Below are 22365 nucleotides of genomic sequence, written 5' to 3'. Positions count from 1 at the left end.
TTTTACACCGTATGGTATCACCTCGGGGCAGAATTGGCCGTCTTCATACGATGCCGATAGCATTAAATCCATTCACGTTGGTGGTGGTCAGCTGACAATAGGCCGATCCTTCCTCGATTTCGGTATGGCCATATGGGGTGGCAGGGTAAACGGTTTGTCCAGGGTGAAATTTGCTTTTTTTGTAGCACTGTGGCAGTCACCTGAACAGCCCTACAGGCAAAAGCCCCCCCCGATATAGTAGTCTACAGCATCGCACCGAGGCGTATGGTGCCTGCTTCTTTCGCTTTCCAGCCAATCGTCATTCTCGCCCTCCCACAAAATCGATTTGGGTCCTTCAGGGTCCTGTTTGGGGGCCAGCCAGCCTTGGCTTTGCCCCAGCAAATATCTGGATGCCTGCTGCCCCTGGAGGTCAGCTGCCTGTAAGCTTAGGGAAGGTTCTTCGGAAGCAAAGCTAGATATGTTACACGGGTCACCCCTGGGTAATCTTCCCTTTTGGTCTCCGAGAGTCCCAAAGGCCATTTGCAGCAAAACCAAAAGTTTCCAACCCATGTCCTTAATTTCAAAAAAAACCTGTTCTTCTAAAGCAGACTGATATTAGAGGAAAATCTTTTTGTTGCGAGTCCCCCTTTTTTGATTTTGGCCAACCAAACCATGAGTGGGTTCTCAGAAATTGAGAGAGATGTTCCTCGATATGCGCTTCCCGATCTTAGTAAAACTAGTCTGCCGGGTGTCCGAGGATGTCTCAGTGTCACTGGCGACCCCACCCCCCTGTCGGTCCCACCCGGCGTTGTTGGCAGCGGCCCTGCCGTCGTAGCAGCCTCCTCCGGCTCCCGCGCCTTGGGCCAGGGCCACCAGCCCCGCATCGGCATGTCGTCGTAGAGGGCATTGAAGGAGTTCTCGACGCACCAGTCCCGCCACGAGTAGACGAGGGCGCCGTTGGTGGAAAAGGCCAGGGCGAAGTCCACGTTCTTGCCGGTCAGGTACGTCTCCGGCCGGAAGCGGGACAGTGTCGCCAGCCTGTCCGAGTGGCACTGCAGGTCCGCGGTCCAGCGCGGCGGGGACTCCTGCAGGTCCCTCAGGTAGTAGTGCCGCGTGTACGGTCCGCAATCGATTGACTCTCCGGACAGCGGTTTGTATTGTTCGTATTGCTTGAGGTCGTTGGGGCTGGGTTCGCACATGATCCTCCCTTCCTCCTGACAGATGTTCTCACCCGTCCAGTACAGGCCCTCTTTCATGAGCTGGGGCACGCTGTGGCACTTGATAAACATTTCGGCCCACCATCCGCTGCGGAGATGCTCGTCAGAGGCATCTGGGTCGGGCCTTAAATCCCAGCCGCACACGATACGGTCTATCATCCTCCTCGTAGAAAGTGCCGCCTCCGGCTTGGACGACGCCAAGGCCATCATGCTTCGATGGATCCTGGGGAGAATGGGTTGACTCCAGATCACGTTTTAGTGATTGCTCATCCGAGATGGAGTCTGATTCATCCGCGTCCTCCAGAAGAGGCCGTTCATCATCTGACACGCTTGGCGAGGAAGTCGGTTTTGGTACCTCCTCCTCCAGATAGTCCGACAAGCTGGAGGCATAGTGTGCCGAAAGATGCTCGAACGGCTCATCTATCATCATATGGCCATACCCCGTAGACTCAGAGTTCTGAGCCCTTGGGTTTCTGGCGACCATCATGTCTCGTGCAATTTTCATCATGATGTTCAAAGTGGTAAAATGCTAAGTCGTGGGCTCAGGTCTGACGGTAATAAGGAGCCGAGTAACTAAATTCTACACTGTATGTATCAGTAAATCCAAAGGGAAGTTAGAGGCCGATCTATCTGTTGTACTTATATGTGGTAAACAGGATTCGGAGATATGTAGGAAGGAAGGACTATCCGTTGTAACACTAAACCTTCACACAACCCAATCATTAAGAACCCAAACCAAAAGAAGTCATAATGTCCTAGAACTAAAATTAAATCCTGCTACTATTTACGTGTGGAATAGCAACTCGTAGACCGTCCAATAGACGCCTTAATGGAAATCAACTTTATTATTTTCAACGCTTCGGACTTCCAATACTATTCTGTGCGTTGATTCCATACCATGTGTACGTTTATTCCGCGTTGAAGCCATACTAGGTGCACGTCCAAGGCGTTGGCGGGCGTTTATTTCAGTGTATGGTTAATCTATGGTCAATCTATGGTCAGTCCGAACGTTGATTAGAGTCATTTCTTTCTCCTACGGTATCTCCATTCGCATAAGGTCACGCCAATCTCCCACAAAAGGGAAAGTGTAGTTGCCAGACGTTTTCCCAGGGCTGCAAATTTCCTCATCCACGAACATGGATACTCCAAGCACTCGAAGCTTGAGACTTCGTGGCACAATTTCCAAGACCTGGCCACCAGAAATGTCACTCAGAATCAAGATGGACGACATCTGTCGCGTCTACTCTCCGGATCAGGATTCCAAAGCGTTGTTCAGCAAAGCTGCACAGTGGCTAGCCACCATTCAGCCAGCCGCCCCTTTCAGCGCACAGAAACCAGAGGTCATCGAGAAACAACTCAAGGACTCGATTATGAGATCCATCTTCGGCAGCAATCAGATCGAACGAGCTGGCCTGGGCTGGACGAGACCCTCGAGATCTGCCAGCGAATTCTGGACGGTGAAGACATGGAAATCACCGACGAGAGAACACCCGAGTACGAGAGGAAACTTTGGGAGATGTATGCCAAGTAGCCCAACAGTGACTACAAGACAATGCCTCTGAAAAGCATTCGCTCGGGGCCGTGGAGAAGTCATAAACCATGTCAAGGCATTCCAGTTTGTGCTCGACCGGGTTGTGGCCCTTGACGAACCCTTTTCCGAGAAGTTACTCAAAGATACCCACCGAACCCTCTGCTCAGACACTGCAATCGATCACCACGACGGCAAGGGCAAGGTCATCGGCGTCACCCAAGCCAAAGAGTACGCCGGCATATACCGAAACGTGGTTGTGGGTGCCGGCAACACACTCTTCACACCTCCACAGTTCGTGCCCAAGAAGATGAAGGAGCTCGTCGAGCAGTTGAATACGGACATCCAAGCGGCAATGGAGAAGAAGGTGATCGACCCCATGTCACTCGCAGCCAAATATTCCATGGACTTCGTCCAGATCCACCCGTTCCAAGACGGAAACGGCCGTGTGCCGCATGCGACTCAACGCCATTTCTTTGCAAGTTCGCTGGCGTTGTGGTGCCAATTGGGGAGTCAAAGGAGGATCGAGAGGAATACATGGGTATCAAGAAACGGGCCAGTGCGGAGGCTGCTGACCACGGCGAGTACGCGGTTTTCGTGCTGAACAAATGTGAGACACGGCTTCGAGCACTGAAGAAGAAGTTGACGGGCAGGAAATGATAGCCTATGAAACCGGGCCATTCTACTCGATTACTCATATAATTCATATACTTGTGATGCGAGGCTGATGCTAGAGGCCACATAGGAGGCGGGTATCCACCTCCCCAGACTCATCCGGCGGCGGTGAATGGGGATTACGCGTTTATGCCGTGCATCCTTGTCAGAATCCCGGTTACATAAAGCAAGGGTTCAAGCAACCGAATTTGCCTAAATGCAACCCTATTGGATGGAACAGCCAATGGCGTTGGTTTGATTCCAGCACTGTGGGAAGTGTGGGAGGCGTAGTGGATCATGTCATTACTCGACCGACACCACCACGGGACTTGGGCCTCTTATACGCTCTGTATGCATACCTCACGATGTGCAATCCCAACTCCCATTTCCCTCTGTTACGATAGCATAGCAAACACGCTTGCTCTGTTTGAAGTTATACCCCTTACTTATATATTTCACTCCGGCGCCCCGGCTCTAGCCATGGATATCCTATCAATGAACCCCGGCTTCAGCATATCCGACCAGTCGTCACTCGTGCCAGCCGCCAGTGCCGCCTGTGTGCGCTTGGGCCAGACGTTTACCAACAATGCAACGTTTACCCCTCAGCATGATGCTTACAAGCCCTTGATCCAGGCCTCGTGGTAAGATAGCCAAGCATAATCTGCCCGTCCCCCACGCCATGGCCGGAATCTAAACCGAGAGGATGGGCCCAGGTCGGAAACTACATGGCAGGCGCCCGCATGCATTTTCGTGCCTCGCACGGTGGACGAACTGCAAGGGGCCGTGTCTATCCTTGTCGAGAAGGAAGCGAGTTTCGGGGTCCGATCTGGCGGCCACATGCCCATCCCCGGCGCCGCCGTGGTCGACAATGGCGTTCTGATCGACTTGTCTCGCTTCACGGATATCGAGTACAACGGCGAACACGACAAAGTAGTCATAGGCACCGGGCTCCGATGGCAGAACGTCTACGACTACCTGGACCAGTACGGAGTCACCGTGGTAGGAGACCGGGACCTGGATGTGGGCGTTGGGGGGCTGATACTGGGATGTGAGTAGCACTACTCCCCCCCCCCCCGTTAAATGGGTTAATGAAATAGAATGAAACTCAAGAAGAAGGCTGATATACTCCCCCAAGGTGGGCTCTCTTACCTTTCAGAGAGCTATGGCCTGGCGTGTGATAACGTAGTCAACTTTGGAGTACGTCTGGTCAACGCATCAACCCCATCTGCTATTATTATCTACTGATAAAGGAGAGCCCAGGTCGTTCTTGCTGATGGCTCGACCGTCAATGCAAACGAGTATTCACACAGAGACCTTTTCTGGGCTCTCAAAGGGGGCAGCAACAACTTTGGTATCGTAACGTCTTTCACCCTCAAGACCTACCCCATCCAGCAAGTCTGGGGAGGCACAAGGATCGTCAGTTGGTACCAAGTCGACGACTTCCTGGACGCCATGATCGAATACGAGACCGCCCCCGACAGAGACCCGCTGGCCTCCGTCAACATCGACCTCGTCGCCACCAACGAAACCATCATCTTGACGCTGGTGTATCTGAAACCGAGCCCACCATGGAGAAGAACCGCCCGGCCGCGTTTTCCGTATTCGACAGATTCGAGACGACCCTGGACACAACCGGCATCAAGACGTTGACCGAGCTCATGAGCGAGTTCCCCACGCCACCTATACCACGGTAAAGTCCCGCCCTGTGTCCGGAATAGTAGTGTTTGTCTTTCACCGGCTACTTACATTTGCTTAACTCAGACCCAGAGTGAGCTGATGTTAACCGCACACACACACACGACTGACTACGTATGCTACTGCAGCATCCGCCACCACGCCCTGACCATCAAACCCACCAAGCAGCTGACCGCCGCCCTCAAAGCCGTGATGCTGCACTCCCCCGCACATGCCCACCATCCAATCCGCCACCGCCGGCACCGCCGTCTTCAGCTGGCAGCCCATCTCCCCGAACCTAGTAGAAGCCGGCCAGCCGCGCTCCGGTGGCGGCGGCGGCGCCATCGGCAACGCGCTGGGCCTGGAAGCCGTCCCGCAGTCGTGGTTCGGCCTCGACCTCCGCTGGTGGGACGCCGCCGACGACGAGCGTATGCGAACCGCCGGCGCGGCCCTGTACGCCGAGATCGAGGAGGCCGCCGCCGCCGCCAGGGACCGGGGCGGCCGCCTGCGGTACCTCTTCCTGAACGACGCCCACGAGGGACAGGCCATCATGGCCGGCTACGGCGACGAGAACGTGCGGAGGATGCGGGAGGTTCGGGAGCACTACGGCCCGCACCGCGTGTTTGATCGCCTGCTTGCTGGCGCTTTCAAGCTACCCTGAAGTGTAGTAGTAATGCGTCGAAAAAAGGGACTGTTATGGTATAGAGAGGTACAAATCAGAGGCGAGGTATGCGAACATGGTCGGTGATGCAAGTGTTGAATGGGCTCTCGTACGTACGGTGGTTCCGGTTTTAATCGGGGTTCAATCGTTCTTATTCTGTTGTTCATATCTATCTTCAGTACGAGCTGCGAGGGGTATCGGTATACCCCTCTTGATAAAACAGGAAAGGGGTTCGTGCGCGTAGGCACGTGGCACCCCTTTTAGAGTAATATGGACAGCTTCAGTTCCAGCTGTTCCAACAGCAAGGGAAGAACCAGCAATATTTGTGTAAAATAGATTAAGAATTAACCAGACAACCCCCCCCCCCCAAACCCCGTATGCATTAAGCAATACATCCATCCATCCATCATGCGTGTCTTTATCGTCTCGTCATGAAATGCTAAGATCTGATGAGGAAAAAAAGAAAAACTCCGACTCCATTCTTACCCAGATATATTCCCGATACCATGCGCTGTGAACGCTCCCAAGCCCCGTAACGAATGAGCGCTTTGTTTAGCACACGCCCGCGGGAATGGTCGTGCTGCCCGTGCGCCTGCTCGAGCGTACTTGGCGCCCTGCCGAGCCCGCGCTTGGCGAACGCCGTCCAGATGGGGCAGGCGTTGGCACCGCCCGTCAGGGCCTCGTCGGCATCCAGGATGGCGTCGCGGGCCTGTACGAAGTTGGGGTTGCAAGGTTGCCTAGGAAAGTGTTGTTAGCGCATGTTGGGTAATTAGAGGGAATGGAGGGGCAGAGAGCACTTACAGAGCCATGGCATCGGCGACCAGCTTCATGGTCAGGTACTTGCCGTCGGTGGGGACGCCGTTGCTGAAGGTGGGCTTGGGGCCGTCGTTCTTTCCGTGGATGTCGATCAGGTTCCACATAACTTCGTAGAGCATCGTAGCCCAGGTCTCGCCAATGTCGTGGACCTCGTTCAGCGTGTTCAGGGTCGTGTAGGTGTTGGGGTTAACAGTGAGGCTGGTCGAGTAGAGCACGGAGCGGATACCAGCACTGTAGGGGAGCAAGGCTGTCAGTACATGTCTTACAGGAACGACTATACACACAGTGGTGCGAGTGCAAGAGGAGAGAAAACACTTACGGGTCATTGTAAACCCAGACACCCATGGGGTAGTCGGTGTTGCGGGTGTCGCTAGGCTTCAGACGGATGGCCGTGGCCATGAAGTCACCCCAGCCCTCACCCACACCACCGGCCTCGAGAGAGTTGAGGCAGTTGGAGTTGGCCGGTCCACCGGTAAGGCGGTTGGAAACTGTAGTGAATCAGGTCAGCAGCGAGCTCTGCGGTTCACCCCCCTGCGGCCAAGGAAGGGGTCCTGTCCAAACTTACGACCGTGGGTGTACTCGTGAATGACGACACCAGCCTCGAAAGCACCATCACGCTGGGGAGTAGATCGGGTCCAGAGGAACATGCGCATGCGGCCGGGCTGGCCGTCGGGAGGGGTGGCGAAGTTGGCGTTGTTGGTGCCGGACCCGTCCTGCGCATTCAGGATGGCGAAGTCGCTGCCCTTGCCGCCCTTGCCGTTGTTGTTGACCTGGAAGTTGCCGGCGGCCTCGGTGAAGCCGAGCGAGTAGAGCAGGTCGTGGTAGGTGTTGGCCGTATAAAACAGCTGCGTGACCGCGGCGTCCCTGTACGTCGAGGGCGGCGACATCTTGGCGTCATACGCGTAGGAGAAGTTGCCGCTGGTGCTCGTGGGGCGGTAGTTGTTCAGGTACGACGATCCGCCGTTGGGGTTTGTCTGGGCAATGGCGTTGTTGCCGCGCGTCGTGTCGTAGGTCGTGGTGCCATCACCAATCCAGGTGAAGGGGTTGGAAGTGGTGTCCCAGGGGTTTGCTGAGAGCTTTGCGGCTGCTCTCTGTGGGGTCGTTGATTCCCCAGGGGCTGTGTACATGTTAGTCTACCTGCGCACCGGATCGGGGACAATGCCACTTACTAGACCAGATAGGTAGCGTCAGTGGCCTCGGCGACGTAGTCAACGACACCGTGGACCTCCTCGTTGGTAGTAGCATCGACGTAGCTGAGCAGCCAGTTGTCCATGATGTCCGTCTCGACTCTCCAGGTCAGAGCGAGGGTACCATCGGCCTTGACAAAGTACATCAGCTTGGCCTCCGGGTCTTTCTCCGCACCCGAAGTGCCCTTGAGGGTGTATGTCTCCTTCGCATCAGCAGCGGCCTCCGCAGATGCCTGGCCAGAGATACCAAGATCGAGGATCTTGGTGGCTCCGCTCAGAGCAACAGTGGGGTCACTGAATGCGCGCTTCGTCAGGGGGCTCTCGGCAGGAACCTCTCCGGTGAAGAAGTTGTTCGAGTAAGAGAACACGGTTCCATCCTTGGCAATCTAAGTTGATCGTTAGAGGAGGTATCCTCAAGAGGCAACGGGTCAGATAACTCACGTTAACGTTGATATCAGCGTTATCAATGTCAAGACCATGAGCGGTCTGTTTGAAGTTCACATGGGCAATGCCATTGTCGCCGACGTAGTGGTCATTAACGAGGCGGAATTCGGCACCAGGAGCAATGGTCTTGACCAAGTCGGTAGCAGTGTCGACGTAGGTGTCACGTCGAGCAATCTTGACGGCGTCGGCGCTAACCTTGGAGCTGATGTACTCGGCTGTGGACTTCAGGCGGAAGGCATTGAGGTCGACGGATCGACGGCGGAGGTTTGCCTTGTAGCTGTTGTGACCCACAGGGTGGGCGTTGATGTGCAGAGTGGCTCCAAGGAGGCCGAGAAGAAAGGAGGAGCGCATGTTGACGGAGCTGGAAACGACAGGAGAGGACGGGAGCTTGATACTGGGCTAGAGAGCTACCTGGATCTCTTCTCCATCCTGTCGCGATGGCCTTTGGTCTTATATAGCTGATCTCCATGATGACTTGTGATGCCGGGCAAGGAAAGCTAGCGGGATGAGCTTCCTAATCCGAAAGGAGGCTCACTAGGGCCAATAGAAATAGATGGGCGCATATAGGCGGGTACTAGGCCTTGCAAGGGCTCACTGCACCTTCCTGGGCCGAGTAGAAAGGCCGTAGTTCGTGATATGCAGGGCAGCTATAGGCAGGCGCGGAGTAGAACCAGTGTGGATGGTGCATAGGTCTGGCGGGTAAGCAAGTCTCCAGTTGGGTGAGATTGCGGCTTGAGAGGCCAAGACAAAAGGGAAGGTGGTCTTCACGTGTGCCTTGGGAGAAGCTGGATTGTTAGGTAGGCTTCGCATCCGACTGATGAGACCCTGCAGGACAGGGGAAGGATACGCGATTCATCCCATGCCAGGGCGACGAACCACAAGATAACCTTAGTTGCTGAGACTTGGGCAATCCGGCCGCATCCGGATCTGCCTCGAGGCCCGTTGCGGCGAACATGGTTCAGAGTGCCATCACACGCCCTTAGACTCGGGGAGATTTTGTCGCAGTAAAAACAAGACCGACGAGTTCACCATTGTTGTCAGGTCATCTCCCCTCGAACATCAAGGCGGTCGGGCGGGCCTGTCTGTCTGGCTGTAGAGGATCAAGAAAAACTCCGTGACCGGTCTCTTGGCCCTGTATGACTGACAAAATTGACTGCTACGTCGGCGATTGTGCACCCATAGCCCCGTGGCTGGTGTAACGGTCTCCAGAAGTTGAGGCAAGGGAACCCTAAGCTACCTTCGCTGCCCGGATGCTTGCCATGGTCATTTGTGCGCCTGCCAATCCGGGACATGCACATGTGAGGGATATCCGCATTGCGCAAACGACATATCTGCATGAGACGATGGGAATCCGTGCGTATGCTCGTTGATAGCGGATTGCTGGGTGGTGGGCGTCTGTCTGCGGCCGTGAGCTCAATGGCACATTCTCGTCGTGGTTTAGCGGGTGAGGTCCTGCAGCAGACGGGCCCTCTTGGCATGATGCCAAGAGCTTCTCTCATCTCCGCAGTGAGCCACTCGGCATCATCTTATAGCTGTTGAGCATCGCAGCAAGAGGGCATGACTATGTATCCACCAATGGCACTACCCGGCCGCAAGAAAGAAACGGTAGAGATAAGAGAGCAAACTATGGCGGCTTCGGAATTGCGTGGGTGCTGGGTGTGCGCTGTAGGTGTGGCTGTGTGGGGGGAGTGGTAGCGCTACCGAAGAAAAGACAGGACCTAAAAGTCAAGCTAGCGGCAGCTCTTCTTTAGCGGAGGCACTCTGCATGACCCTCGACGTCTTCTACTCACCTTCCCCTTCCGGCCCAGGGTCCCGACCCAATGACACAATCTCGTCTGCCCAAAACAGAGTCGCCTTTTCACGTGCCACTCCCAGATGAGATCGCCGGCCGGCCATTCGCGAATGATGTTGTAGAGGAGTCCGAGATCAAGTGCTGGCCATGGATGATTTCTCCGGCAGATCCATTGTCTTAGCACGATCCGGCCCGCACAGGCCATCGTCGCGCCCTCTCCTCTCTCTCTCTTTCTTCTCCCTCTCTGCTCACTTGCGCCCATTCATTTCCAGCGCCTTGCGCGCGCAGCTGTAAAGAGAGAGGGAGAAAGCATTACCGACGGAGCCCCGACGCACCACGCGTTCGCTTCATGCCTAATAAAAGAGTACGCGGGTTGAAGGTCCGATTCCGCGAGCGTGCTGCCTGCTGGTCTTTCTCGTTTGGTCTAACACTACTTCCTACCTATTCAAGAAGGTCTTCGAAAATGTAAAGGTGTGAGTGAGTACGCCAGTAAGCTCAAAGCAGCTTCCATACTGATTGGGTTGCATTGCCCATGAGTCTAGATTGCAATCTGCCATGCGGAAACCAATCGGAACATTTCGCTCTACAGCTGACGATGCACTGCTACTATTCCTACTGCTGCAATAGCACCCCTCGCTAACAATGGCTTGATATCTCTGGAGACAAAAGCAGAATGCAGGACGATAAAGAATCAGCCTTGCGATGCTGCAGATTGATGCGCGATTGATGTCCATCCACACCGGCACCATCTACATCGCCAAGGAACTTCCCCATTAGGGACACCTGCTTGCGCTAGGTATTTTCTCTTTATCGGCGGATGAGATGGCTGGCTACTGTGAACACCATGTGTGACAAAGAGGATTGATGATGGAACAGATTTCTTTGAAATCCTCGAATGATGTCGAGTGGACGATGCGACATTCACCCCTAGTAGCCAAGACGAAAGCATCGCTGCTTCAAATAAGCATTACTACAAGTAACACAATTCGAGATAGCCTTGCATACTGTCAAGCTATTTATAGACCATTGCAACCTTACGGATAGGGAAATTGGACACGAAAGGGTGGCTCACGCCACTACGGCAGATGATCAGGGGACTTGTTGCCAACGATGAGCAAGTGTCAGAATAGCAATTGGTCCCCAGTCTGCTCTTCTCAAATTCGGAGAGAATGCCGTCTTGAGATAAAGAAGGCATGCAGTATGCAATTCAGCGGAGCGGAAAGTAGAGGGGCACATCGCATGCTATAGCATATGCTGATAGTCTTTGCCGTTGGCAGCTGGAGATGAGGATAGTTCCTCGAAGGGGGGCGATCGCGTTGCTGCAAGAGAAAACGAAAACATGAAGTCAAACGTCACCGATGTTATCAGGTTTCATGACTTGGGATGTGTGCTTCTCCAAGTCGACGCGTGCAGTAGAAGCCGGGATAGCCGGGGTAGACGGGCTAGCCCGCGATAACATCGTCTATGACCATCTGCGGTACTGTAGTCCCGCGTCCTACCCTGGAATCTTCCACTGAGGACCAAATCTCCGAATGTAGTCCCGGTAGTAGTTCAAGTCTTCTAGCAGCCCATCCCCTCATCTTGCCTATTCTCTTTGCGATCCTCATCCCAACTTTCGTAGGTTCTGCCATCATGCGGATAGATACCATAAACATGCTCAAAAATATCGACATCACAGTCAGGGTAGGCGTTTCGAAGCAGATCGTGGTTGTCCGGCCTTCCATCGATCCCGGGCACCGCAGTGCTCTTGAGGAAGGACTTTTCGCCCTCTTCGATGATTTGGATGCATTTGATCGGTATACCCCGAAGAGCAAGGTGTTGGAGCTTGCCGAACTGCTTGCTTTGCTGGAGAAGAAGCCGCAAGGCCGATTGACAAAGCCAGAAGTTGCCCATACCCACGTCGGAATCCGGGCCGGCCGTATCATATCCGGAGCAGGCCCAGTATCCATCACACATGAATTGTCAATTGATGCACGATGCTCTAAAATGAGTTCCCTCAGAGTCACAGAAGCAACCTTCAAAAGCTGAGCCCACTCATCATAGACGACTTTTTCGTAAGCCGAAGGGGTAATGTCCATGCCACCTTCGTCGTAAGATATGTAGTCACAACAGATTGGCTTGACAAGGTGGAGATGCGTCAGTAAGGTGAATCCTCGTGCTAAGGCATTTGAGAGCCAAAGGGGGCTGTGAAATGCCCAGGGCTGGAGGCCTTCTTCATTGTCCCTATCGTCCTGCTCTCCGCCTTCCCAGACCAGAAGACTGCGCGAGTATGGTTTGTCGTCGAACTTCGTAGCCAGAAGGCCTAGATTCAAGTGGGTGATGGTTTCCGCGTTGGCAAAGACTTCTTTCAGGAACGCAACTGGAAAGTATCCGCGCAGCTTGAGGTTCTTCAAAGTTGGCATTCGGATCTTGGGAGCTTCATACGGACAGTCTTTATTTTCAGGCAGTGGAAGGAAGGCGAGCTCCAGTGAGCGGAGGTTGCGAAGGCCCGACAGTACCCTGATGACTCCGTCGTCCACGCCGATGGACATGCAAAGCGATCGTACCTGCTGCGCCAGTTCAGTCCACCTCGGAGCAGACGTGATAGAGCTCACGCGGACAAAATTCTCCTCCTCCGCGAACTGAAGGTTTCTCCTGTTGCAATTTTCGGAGGCCCTGCCTACAATCTCGGCCTCGTCCCCATCGATATGGGATTGATGAAAAATGTCAATTCCGGCTTGGTTTGTACCATCAAACTCTACTTGTGAGTATTTCCGCTGCGAGGACTCCTTGACGATGTCCCAAAAGGGATATTCAGCTCGTTCTTCAGGGCTAGGATCCTCCTCTCTATCAATCTCAATTACCAATTCCACATCATGGTCAACCCCCTCGTGAGTTCCGCGGAAGTGTAACTCGACGTCGCCCCAGATGATCGGGGTTAGCAGGCCATTGAACGTCTTGCTCGTCCGAGCTAGCGCCGCTTGATCTGGCCGAAGAAGCAGCGAAGCCACGGCATGCAGCAGCTCCAAGGGGAGTTTGGCCAATTGATGCACCATGGTGGTCGGTGGCATGAACAGACTGCAGGCGGAAGGAAAGGAAAGATGACTGAAGGTTGGAACAGAAGGAGGCTGGGGTCCCGAAACAGTGTATTAATAGATGATGAAGTCGATGGGTGTAATGTGACACCTACTTTTTCTGTAGGTGGCTTCCAGTATGTGGTGAACGTTTCTTGTTCACACCAGCCACAGTCTTTAATGAAGCAATCCCATCCTTATTATGCATGGTGACAGTCTGATATCTAACAGATATGAAGACATCGTATCGATACTTGGTTGCCAGTGATGATGATACAACTGATGACGCTTGATAGTATCCACCTGGCGCGTGCGCCGTTCTATATCTTCCTATATCGGCCATCTGCATGGCGTGAGCAATAATGCGATATCGCCGCACATGCGCAGCAACTCGACGTGTCGTCGCGCATGATCGATAATCCACCAGATAAAGCGATGCGCGGTAATCCACCATGGTTCATCCTCCTCGTCGATGTATCATCCAAACGGCATGAATAATCATGTTCGCTTTCTTTTTATATTCGACATGCTCACTTGACTGTGTGGTTAATGCTGGCTAATGGTAATCGTTATTTTGAACTACATTTCATGAATGAACGGATAATTAAAGGGTTTGCGATAGCATTTCAATGTTAATGGCAATCATGATTTGGTGAAAACGCAGTGACATGCATGATCGTATTTTTATGTGGTCGAATATGATTATTAATCTTGATTGGCCCCAACATTGATTAAGCGTCACAATTGCAATGATCAGCAAAGATCTGATGTTTCTGTCCTCTTTTAATAATCTCATTGCTTGCCTGTCTCTTTTTTCAGCTTGGTAAATGTTACTGCAACATTCGTGCTCAATGCGTATTTTAGTAACCACTTCTGCGATCATTACCGTCATGTTCTCGGTGGTAAGGCGATAATGTGACCCGCCTTAATGGCAACGCATCCGCTATGCACCTTCATCATGTCGCATCGGTAAAAGCGTTCGGCGTCATTTTGCTCCAGCTTTACATGTATCTCATCGCCATATTCAACTTTTCTTTTGTCTGTTTGCCATGTCGAGTGGCGTGCTTCTCGCACTTTACACGACGGTATGATGATTTCATTGGCTCATGCCGCAAGAGGAAATTATATGCATTACTAATGATGATCTGGCTCGCATGCCAGTGCCAGCGCTATAACAGCATTTTTGATACATGACTCTTATGTCTGGCAAGATCTGTTTCATGGGCTCAAATCAGACCCGATACACTCACGAGCCCTCCATATCGCGCCAGAGGATACTGTCCGGTGGTTAATACATCGATGTCATAGTATACACATTTCTTGAGGTGTTGTTGCAAGCTCTTCCCAGTAAATCAAGGGTTTGTATAGTGGCGATCAACTCATCGAATACAATTGTCCACAACAACAGTAACCACACTGCAGTGATAACCTATGGCATCTTCCTGAGGTAATGTACTAATATGCTGAAGCAGGTCACATAAGACACAATAAGTTGTCCATATAGCCTGCTCTGTGCAGACCACGCCCCTTATTGATGGTTTCTCTTCGCCTCCAGCAACAAATGTGAAACCGATCACATGATAATGTCTGTTCGCCACTTCATGCGACGCGCTGCTGTTTCAATTTATCTCAATACATTGCACCTGGATTGCGACACAAATTGATGAATAGCAAACTTTTGCATGCAGAAAGTGTCATGGTTTACGGTATTCTAAGACCTCCAATGCACCTCTTAGTGCCGACTCATGGACACCAATCAACAGTAATCCGGGGCCGCTGTCCAAGCATCACCTAATGTCGTGAGCTCTCCACAACGTGTTTTGACACGCATGACCATTCCAATCGCTTTCAATTGTTGAAGGACAGGTGAACATGAGATCAATAAGGTCAATTGGGTTCGAGAAATTAACGACGAGATGACTCCACATCAAGAGAGATGGACTCGCATAGAGATAAAGGCTATGAAGGCTGACTCGACACAATTAAAGAATTTTGCTGCTCAGGCACCGAACGATCTTTATCTGATCTGCTCAGTCAATATCGATCACGCATCACCGGGTACGTGCCGCCGAAGACGGAATCGACCACAATCGCTCTCGTATGCGTCGTATATAAAGAACACCATACAACGACGTCGCATGACGGCGAGCTTGCCGACTGGCCACACGACGCCAGATCGCGTACTCGCCGGGCCAGATTGCCGCCGCGATCACCGCAACGCGCGTGGCAGTGATAACGATCTGCGTCAGCGATTGCCGCCTGAGGTCGCCAGATAGCAAAAATTCGTGAGCTTGGCCTGACCGCGTCGATAGTCGGCCAGCACGCCAGTGTTTGTTGCAGCGCGTGCCACGTCAGCGGAGGCGTGCTGGAGCAACGCCGCATCGCGTCGCGCGACTCGACAGCAGATGACAACAACGCGACCGACTCAGAATGATACCGTCGTAATGGGCTGGAACATCGCGCTGATCACAACGTGGCGTCACCGCAACGTAGCGGACAAATCAGGAACCCCTATGGCCACCAAAAGCAGACTGCCCGCAGTCTGGCAGTGATAAGGATAACTCTGATGATTTTATACTGACACGATTGTCAACGCATTGAGCCATACGTTTATGGTCGAAGAAGAAAGAAGTGTCGCGAACGGCTCGTGCGGCAGCTGCTTAGATGGCTTAACAACGTCTAAAACGGTCCTGTAAGCTGACCGATACACGCCTGAGCTCATCCAGGTGACGGCGATATGTGATGGATAGCGTACTAACACATCGGTACGTCCTTATGATGAAGTTGCAGGCCAACCAAGCTGAACGTTCTGGTGAACAGACATTTCTATCGGATTCAAGATCGACTTGACGATCTGCATCGATAACCAGAATAACTAATACTAATGCTTTTCTCAGATGGTAAAGTAATCCTTTCATTTGCTCAAGAGTAAAACGGTCGCTACGCCTATATATCTGCCATTTGTCCTACCGTCTTCAATTATCAGTGGCCTTCCTTGGGTAATCTATTGGTCATCGAGCTTTTAGACAAGATGGTATGCATGATTTTTACTTGACCCATTTGTGTGGTGTTGGACCTGATGGCTGTTTTCTTCCCCACATGAAGCATTTGTTTCAAAAGGACCAGACACATTACATAGTGCTCCCAGACATGATTCACCAATAAGGCAGCCGATGCAGGGTCATAGATCGTCTCCTATATAGGAAGTTGGGTGAATAAATGGATGAAGGACAAACATCAGCACGACCAACGTCAGAGACAGCCTTACGGTTCAGCGATAGCGGAATCAGGTAACGGCACCGACACCCCGTGCGTGATCCTCTCAGGTTGATGCTGAACGGACATGCAGGACAAAATCGAAGATTCGCTTTGCTGATGCCTGGCGAAGCTTCCGCTTCTGGTTGAATACTCGCTGAGCTGCATCCTGGTCATCTGACGCATTGAATCGCCACCTGGTGACTTTTTGAGTCGATCATACTCCTTAAGGTGACATAAACTTAGGATGATGATTTCTCTTTGCGAGTTTTAAAAAAAGCGAGTCGTATATGTTGTAGAGTCAAATATGGCAGTCAAGATAGGGAAAGTAACACAGCCTGGGCAAGCCAAGATGCACTTGATTGATGATGAATGATTTATGTGAATATTTCCGGACAACATATTCATACACCTCATCTATATGGCACTCTTCGAGAGCTTCACAATGTTTCCATGCAACATATGGAAAAGACTTATCATGATATCTGTCTCCTATGTATCAACTTCGATGGGTGGTCGTATCCTCACGGGTCGACCGCTGTTTCTTTCGTCATAACATCAATCGCTTCATGCCTGGTCACATTCACTGGTATGGCGGATCGACTTAATCATCGGGTGAATTCAAACTTCAAGCCTGTACGACGTAAAGCTCACACCATAGATGTCTGATGGTATGATGACCTATGTGATGAACTCTCAGCAATGATGATGGTATTTCTCGCGCGTCTGATCAGCGCAATTGTCAATTGATCAAGCACTTTCAAGGATCATCCCGACTCGCCACCTGCAGAATTGCAAATCCGCCATGTTACGATCAGTTATTAGTTTCTTTGATGTTTCTTATATGCTCATCTCGCTAGTCTCCAATGGATCGGCAATCATAAAGGTAATAATCAATCACGATGTGACTGATGCATGTCTTGAAGATGACAGAAAGCTCTATTGTATTCAATGGCAATGGATGACTCTTATCGTGCAAGCCAAAAAATATGAACTGCTGCAATGGTGTAAATGTTACACAACGCCGGTAAATTTTGTAGAGGAGCTTCGCTATCGTAAAAGGTCACCGACCATGGCTTCGAGGAATACCCTGCTGGCGTTGCATGGTCAACATCCCAACATCGCGTGCTGGCGCGCAACGACCTCCTGCAACTACTTCGACATCGTCTTGGTCTGTCTGTAAAGAGAAAAAATATCGTCACTTCATGAACTGATGGTACGCGTTCTAACACAACAGTAAGAACAACTACAGCAAAACACTCAGCGAATGATAGCGGACGCACCTCGACATGCAAATGTGGCGCTGGATTGATATGTTTGCAACAGCAAAGCCTCAACAATCGGCGATGCTGGATGGTACGAATACAAAGGCTTGATGCCGTTGACATATGCGCTCGCCTGATGGCGAAGGCCGGCAAAGCCGACAGCGAAGCAGGTCTCGACCATCATGGATGATATCGCATGCGATGATATCTACAGAGAAACGATGACCTTTGGTCGATGAAGCGTTACCTGGCCGCAAAACGTGCACCGGCAAATGGAAGAACTGCACTGCTCGCGATCGTACTGGCTGGTAACCGCGACTTGCCCTATGTATGGGCACACTACACGATGCGTGGGCAATCAACGAGTTCGGTCGCCGCCTGCACCATCTGCCATTCTTCATCGAGCACAACGAGCCTTTTCTGACGGACGAAGACATTGAGGGCCTGTTTCACGCGGCACATCTCGCATACGAAAGCAGCACCAACTTCGAAGACCTACGCTGGCCAATCGAGACGATTAGCCACAGGAGTATGAGCAAGGCCTCACATAACTAGGCTGTATAATGGCTACATACCGAGGTTGTTTCCACCGCCACGCAAGGCGACCCAAAGGTCTGGGATCTCCTGCGCGTTGGCGTTGAGGATCTCCCCAGAGGCGACAACAACCTCGAAGTTGACGACGTTGTCGCAAATAAAGCCTTCTCGAGACGAAAAGAACGAGAGACCGCCTAACACGTAGTGAGTTAAAGAGCAGTAGCTCTAATGAAGTGAGCCGTACGCACCTTGCGTTGCCAAACCCCCGATACCACATGTTGTTGATTTGCCGCCGGTCACGCCCAGTCCATGAGGCTCTAGATACTGATAGACGGCGCCCCAGGTATCACCTACGGGCACCTGAACAGTGCCATCTCGAAGTTGGATGCCCGCCAGCGACCGGAGATCCACAGTGATGCCGCCCTGCACGTTTGCGCATCCAGGTAGAGGCTGTCTTCCGGCGGCTCGTATAGCGAACTGGACGTCGTCGCGGAAAGGGCGAATCGTGCGGACAAACACGGCTACCTCGTCTTTGGACGTGGGAAGGAAAATACAGGCAGGAGTAAGGTCGTTCTCAAAGCCCGAGAGGTAGCTGTTGTTGAGTGATTCGTACTCTTCAGTCACGTCGGGCGTGACGAAACGGCCGCGGCGCAGGTGTTGTTTGAGGGCTGAGATGGCCTCAGCTGTCTTACCACCCATCGTGGGACGCCCGTAGAGTGGCGGCTAATGAGTGAGGAAAGTCACAATACAATATCTTGGGAGCTCTTCAAGGAATATCAGGGACCTGAAGTGGTTTGCGGTCGGTACAAGAGAGGGAAATCAAGTTGGCCGAATTGAAGGTAAAGACGACCCGGTGCCTCGGGCATCATGTGCACCCATGTCACCAACTCATGTAAGGGATGGAATGCGGTCGGTCAATTGGACCAACAACTGCACTCTGCCTCGGCTTCCACGGTGTACGTGTCGCCACAACGGCATATATCGATCGCTGTTGGCCTTGGGACATCCTACTGTGCCCTGGATGCCTTCCATATTTGGTCAGAAATCGTGCAGTCAGTGGGCCTTCAGCGTTGGTATTTACCCCACCAGGGGCGGGTAATCGGTAACCTTAGGCCCATCCAGGTTGGCGCGAGCACTGACATGTTAGGAACGCATCACTGCATCAGCCTCCAAAACACCCCCCCTCCCTATCTTGAATTTGACATTAGATATATACAATGTGACTTTACCATTGCGGATGCAGCCAACATTAGACTGCGCCTTAATCGATCTACCAATTACACATATTACGGGCCGGAGTAAGCACTACATGTAGCTATGTGCCGACCCGCTTTCACATCGCGCTTCCTTGGCATGCGCTGAAGGGTGTGCCTACAAAGGGATCTCTGGATGATGTTGGTCGGCTTGTATAGTCAGTATCAACTTACGATCTGGTAAGATGGCAAGAGGGTATGGATATTGTCTGCATCACAGTCACCTTGGTCGTTCTCCAGGAATAATGTTCATCCCATCACGATAGGCTCGAATAGCATTGGACCATGCAGCTACAGTGGTCTATAACCATGAAGTTGCCATTGGCAGTCCCGTAAAGATCTTGCCTTTGGTCACATTTTTCATAATGAACCGAACGTCCTTGACATTTATCTTTTCGGGGTACGGCTCGATAACGTTGGCATGGATGAGCCATTTGTCTCCCTATCATTTTCAAGGTCAATCTCCTACAACAGTTATGGATGGAAACTAATCTTTCCGTATGGAGTTCTTCGGCTTCGCAGTCGACTCTGCTTTGAACCGATATGAGCTGGAACTCCTGTGCCTGTACGATTTCGCCTGGCATGCTTTTGTCGTGCAAAAACATTATGATCGGCTACCAAATATTAGTCTTGATCCAGGATAAGTAGAACGGCTTACACACGCGTCCAGTAGGCATATCAAAAGCTTGCTGCATATGCAGCACCTCTGGCTTCGCAGCCATCAGCAAGGACATATGACCCTGGATGCATTTTCGGCCGTTCTAGAATGATAGTTCGTATACAGAGCGACGTTGCCCAACCGACTTGGCTGGCTCTGTCGAATGCGGTGAGATGCTATCTTGGCAATTGCTCAATATTCATCATGGACATGGCTGGCTGGCTGCCATCTGCGCCTTAGATGTCTGGAAATATTGGCGGCACGACGAAGAATCCAATGGTACCAACAAGAAAGAGGGGGGGGGAGGAAAGAGCATTCGCCATCGTTTCGGTACGGTACCGGAAAGTACAGAGCTGATCCAGCTGGAGTGAGTAAGTAGGAATCATTGTAGCCAAGATAGTTGCCGACATCGCTTCTCGCCATGTTGGTCGTTTTTTTTTGATCATGTAAAGTACATATATATATCGACATCCTGAGGACGTCTCGAGGCAACAATCCACCCATCCGGAATACTATCCTCAATAACAATTTGACTGCACACGAACCTTCTCATCTACCAAATAAGACTTTGAATACAAAGCACCATGTCTGGTCCCTTCTATCCAGGTAACATAATTCAACGTTATTTTGAGAAAACAATAAAACTGACAGTTACCAAGATAATCCGAACCGTGAGGCACGTGTTAAGCAACTCATCACACAAACGACATCAATTCAGTCGACCTTTGAGAGCACCGAGGAACAAATCAAGAAGCTTACGGCCATTGAAGAATCTGTCTTCAACAATGTAGCCAAGGCTGCGGGCTACCCTACCGCAGAGCAGTATATTCAGGCTGGACTTTCTTCCTTGACCCCAGCTCAGAAGGCAAACTACCAGCACATTTGTGACACCCTCATCATCCACAACCCCCACCTAAAGAACGGCATGATGGCGACAGGCTTCATCGCCGGAGTGGGTTGGGCCCTCAAGGTTATCCGTAAGTCTCGATGCGTCTTGGAAATACTTGAAAACACTGACAGGGGTGTAGCTAAGATGATGGTCGCTATCACTTGCAAGTTCAGCGTATTCATCCACGGAGTCTGGGGTGTTCTTCTAGGCCTGGTCATGATCTTCAAAGGCAAGCAACTTCGCCTGGAGTCTTTGCTCTTCTATATTAACCATCCAACCAGGCGCCGTCGAGGACGGAGTTGAGATGATTCGGGTCAACTGGACCCGAAAGCTCGTGGGCGGTGTTGACGTCGCGGAAAAGACCGTCAGTGGCCTTCGCTGGGTCAAGAGGGCTGGTAAATTCCTTCAATGGGCAGGCGTCATAGCCGAGGCGGCCTTGCTCATTTACACTTTGGTCGAGGGCGAGAAAGAACGAGATACCCTTCGAGCGTGGGTCACTTGCTGCACTAAAGGGAAAAGACCTGTTTGCTAACTCCTGCGCAGGGCCATCATCGAGATATGCTCAGCACGATTTGGAGCAAAGAAGATTCAACTGCTTGTCAATCAGTCGATGCTGTGGACCTCCAAGACCACAGGTATCGTCACTAGCATGAATTTCATGTTACAAAAGGAAAAGGAACAGGAGGAGGAGAACGACCCTGATCTTAACCCAGCTCTGAAGATCACACAGGAACAGATCGATAAAGAAGTCCTCAAAGACATTAACAAGCTAGTGGAAAAATTCGATGAGGTAATTTTACAATTCCAAGGTCTCACACATAGCTAATATTATGTGAACAGGAGCTTTCCAGCTACAATACTGACGACAAGGTGATCGGTGACCTTGTGATTCTCGACCAAAAAGATGCCGGAGGTAAGTATTGTTGTATGCAAAGGCTTGTATCTTTGCTAACTTCCACTAGGCGCTTGGGGGTGATGAGGACCCAAATCTCGACGCCATGAAATAATGGATAGCAGATCATCCGTTCAAAGACAAGCAAGGCAACATCGTTCCCATAGATGGGCCTATATCAGGCAAGCATGGCTTGGAATGGACCCAGAATGGCCCGGTCAAGGCCGGTTCTGCCAATACGGAGATCCGTATAACCGGAACCAATGATGACGCAACTAAGAGCCAGCGTTTCTCCTCGGTTCATGTGAGCCTCCCGCTTTCCACAGAGGACGGTTTATTTGCCAAGAACAACTTCAAGATTGCCGGTACAGACGATGCCAGTAACGGCGACGGAACCTTTGCGATCGAGACCAGTGGTGGCGTGAAGGGCACTGGCAAGCTTAGTACGCCCAAGAAGTCCAACGACAAGGTCTGAGAGGATTGCGTAATCGAGAAAACTGCCTGAGGTGTCACGGGATGGAACTTGAGTGAGCGTATGTAACGCGTGTCGCCAGGTAATATGTGGCCAGTACTTACGAGTTATTTCGGTTTGAATAAAAAAGCCGTCTTGACTC

The 22365-nt window shown here is 51.7% G+C and overlaps 8 protein-coding genes across 8 annotated transcripts; 4 read left to right on the top strand and 4 right to left on the bottom strand.

Annotated features, from left to right (window-relative positions):
• Positions 1–663: 663 nt before the first annotated feature.
• Positions 664–1403, bottom strand: PG994_005361 (uncharacterized protein; the record flags this gene model as incomplete). The annotated part of the gene is made up of 2 exons (XM_066856770.1): positions 664–720; positions 765–1403. 2 exons carry the CDS (start codon positions 1401–1403, stop codon positions 664–666), a joined length of 696 nt encoding a protein of 231 aa, XP_066716039.1.
• A 1013-nt stretch (positions 1404–2416) lies between these two features.
• Positions 2417–3384, top strand: PG994_005360 (uncharacterized protein; the record flags this gene model as incomplete). The annotated part of the gene is made up of 3 exons (XM_066856769.1): positions 2417–2690; positions 2763–3172; positions 3208–3384. 3 exons carry the CDS (start codon positions 2417–2419, stop codon positions 3382–3384), a joined length of 861 nt encoding a protein of 286 aa, XP_066716038.1.
• A 474-nt stretch (positions 3385–3858) lies between these two features.
• Positions 3859–5713, top strand: PG994_005359 (FAD-binding oxidoreductase; the record flags this gene model as incomplete). The annotated part of the gene is given in 7 exon segments (XM_066856768.1): positions 3859–4019; positions 4092–4426; positions 4514–4575; positions 4639–4923; positions 4941–5068; positions 5202–5320; positions 5355–5713. 7 exon segments carry the CDS (start codon positions 3859–3861, stop codon positions 5711–5713), a joined length of 1449 nt encoding a protein of 482 aa, XP_066716037.1.
• Positions 5714–6131: 418 nt separating this feature from the next.
• PG994_005358 (fungalysin metallopeptidase) lies at positions 6132–8511 on the bottom strand (the record flags this gene model as incomplete). Its single annotated transcript, XM_066856767.1, has 7 exons — positions 6132–6152; positions 6219–6450; positions 6515–6760; positions 6849–7017; positions 7095–7620; positions 7704–8102; positions 8158–8511. 7 exons carry the CDS (start codon positions 8509–8511, stop codon positions 6132–6134), a joined length of 1947 nt encoding a protein of 648 aa, XP_066716036.1.
• A 3001-nt stretch (positions 8512–11512) lies between these two features.
• On the bottom strand, positions 11513–12987 carry PG994_005357 (uncharacterized protein; the record flags this gene model as incomplete). Its single annotated transcript, XM_066856766.1, has 2 exons — positions 11513–11797; positions 11848–12987. 2 exons carry the CDS (start codon positions 12985–12987, stop codon positions 11513–11515), a joined length of 1425 nt encoding a protein of 474 aa, XP_066716035.1.
• A 4345-nt stretch (positions 12988–17332) lies between these two features.
• PG994_005356 (uncharacterized protein) lies at positions 17333–17636 on the top strand (the record flags this gene model as incomplete). Its single annotated transcript, XM_066856765.1, has 2 exons — positions 17333–17431; positions 17535–17636. The coding sequence occupies 2 exons, from the start codon at positions 17333–17335 to the stop codon at positions 17634–17636; spliced, it is 201 nt and encodes a 66-aa protein (XP_066716034.1).
• A 456-nt stretch (positions 17637–18092) lies between these two features.
• Positions 18093–18758, bottom strand: PG994_005355 (FAD-binding domain-containing protein; the record flags this gene model as incomplete). Its single annotated transcript, XM_066856764.1, has 2 exons — positions 18093–18253; positions 18308–18758. 2 exons carry the CDS (start codon positions 18756–18758, stop codon positions 18093–18095), a joined length of 612 nt encoding a protein of 203 aa, XP_066716033.1.
• Positions 18759–20898: 2140 nt separating this feature from the next.
• PG994_005354 (uncharacterized protein) lies at positions 20899–22226 on the top strand (the record flags this gene model as incomplete). The annotated part of the gene is made up of 5 exons (XM_066856763.1): positions 20899–20947; positions 21141–21348; positions 21403–21649; positions 21700–21772; positions 21892–22226. 5 exons carry the CDS (start codon positions 20899–20901, stop codon positions 22224–22226), a joined length of 912 nt encoding a protein of 303 aa, XP_066716032.1.
• Positions 22227–22365: the final 139 nt, after the last annotated feature.

This window comes from Apiospora phragmitis (genome assembly GCF_038363925.1).
Source record: "Apiospora phragmitis strain CBS 135458 chromosome Unknown utg000006l:1.0-5683423.0:1.0-5690449.0, whole genome shotgun sequence".
Classification (NCBI taxonomy): Eukaryota; Fungi; Ascomycota; class Sordariomycetes; order Amphisphaeriales; family Apiosporaceae; genus Apiospora; species Apiospora phragmitis.
Note: the sequence above shows the minus strand (reverse complement) of the source record. Positions and strands in the feature narration are given on the sequence as shown.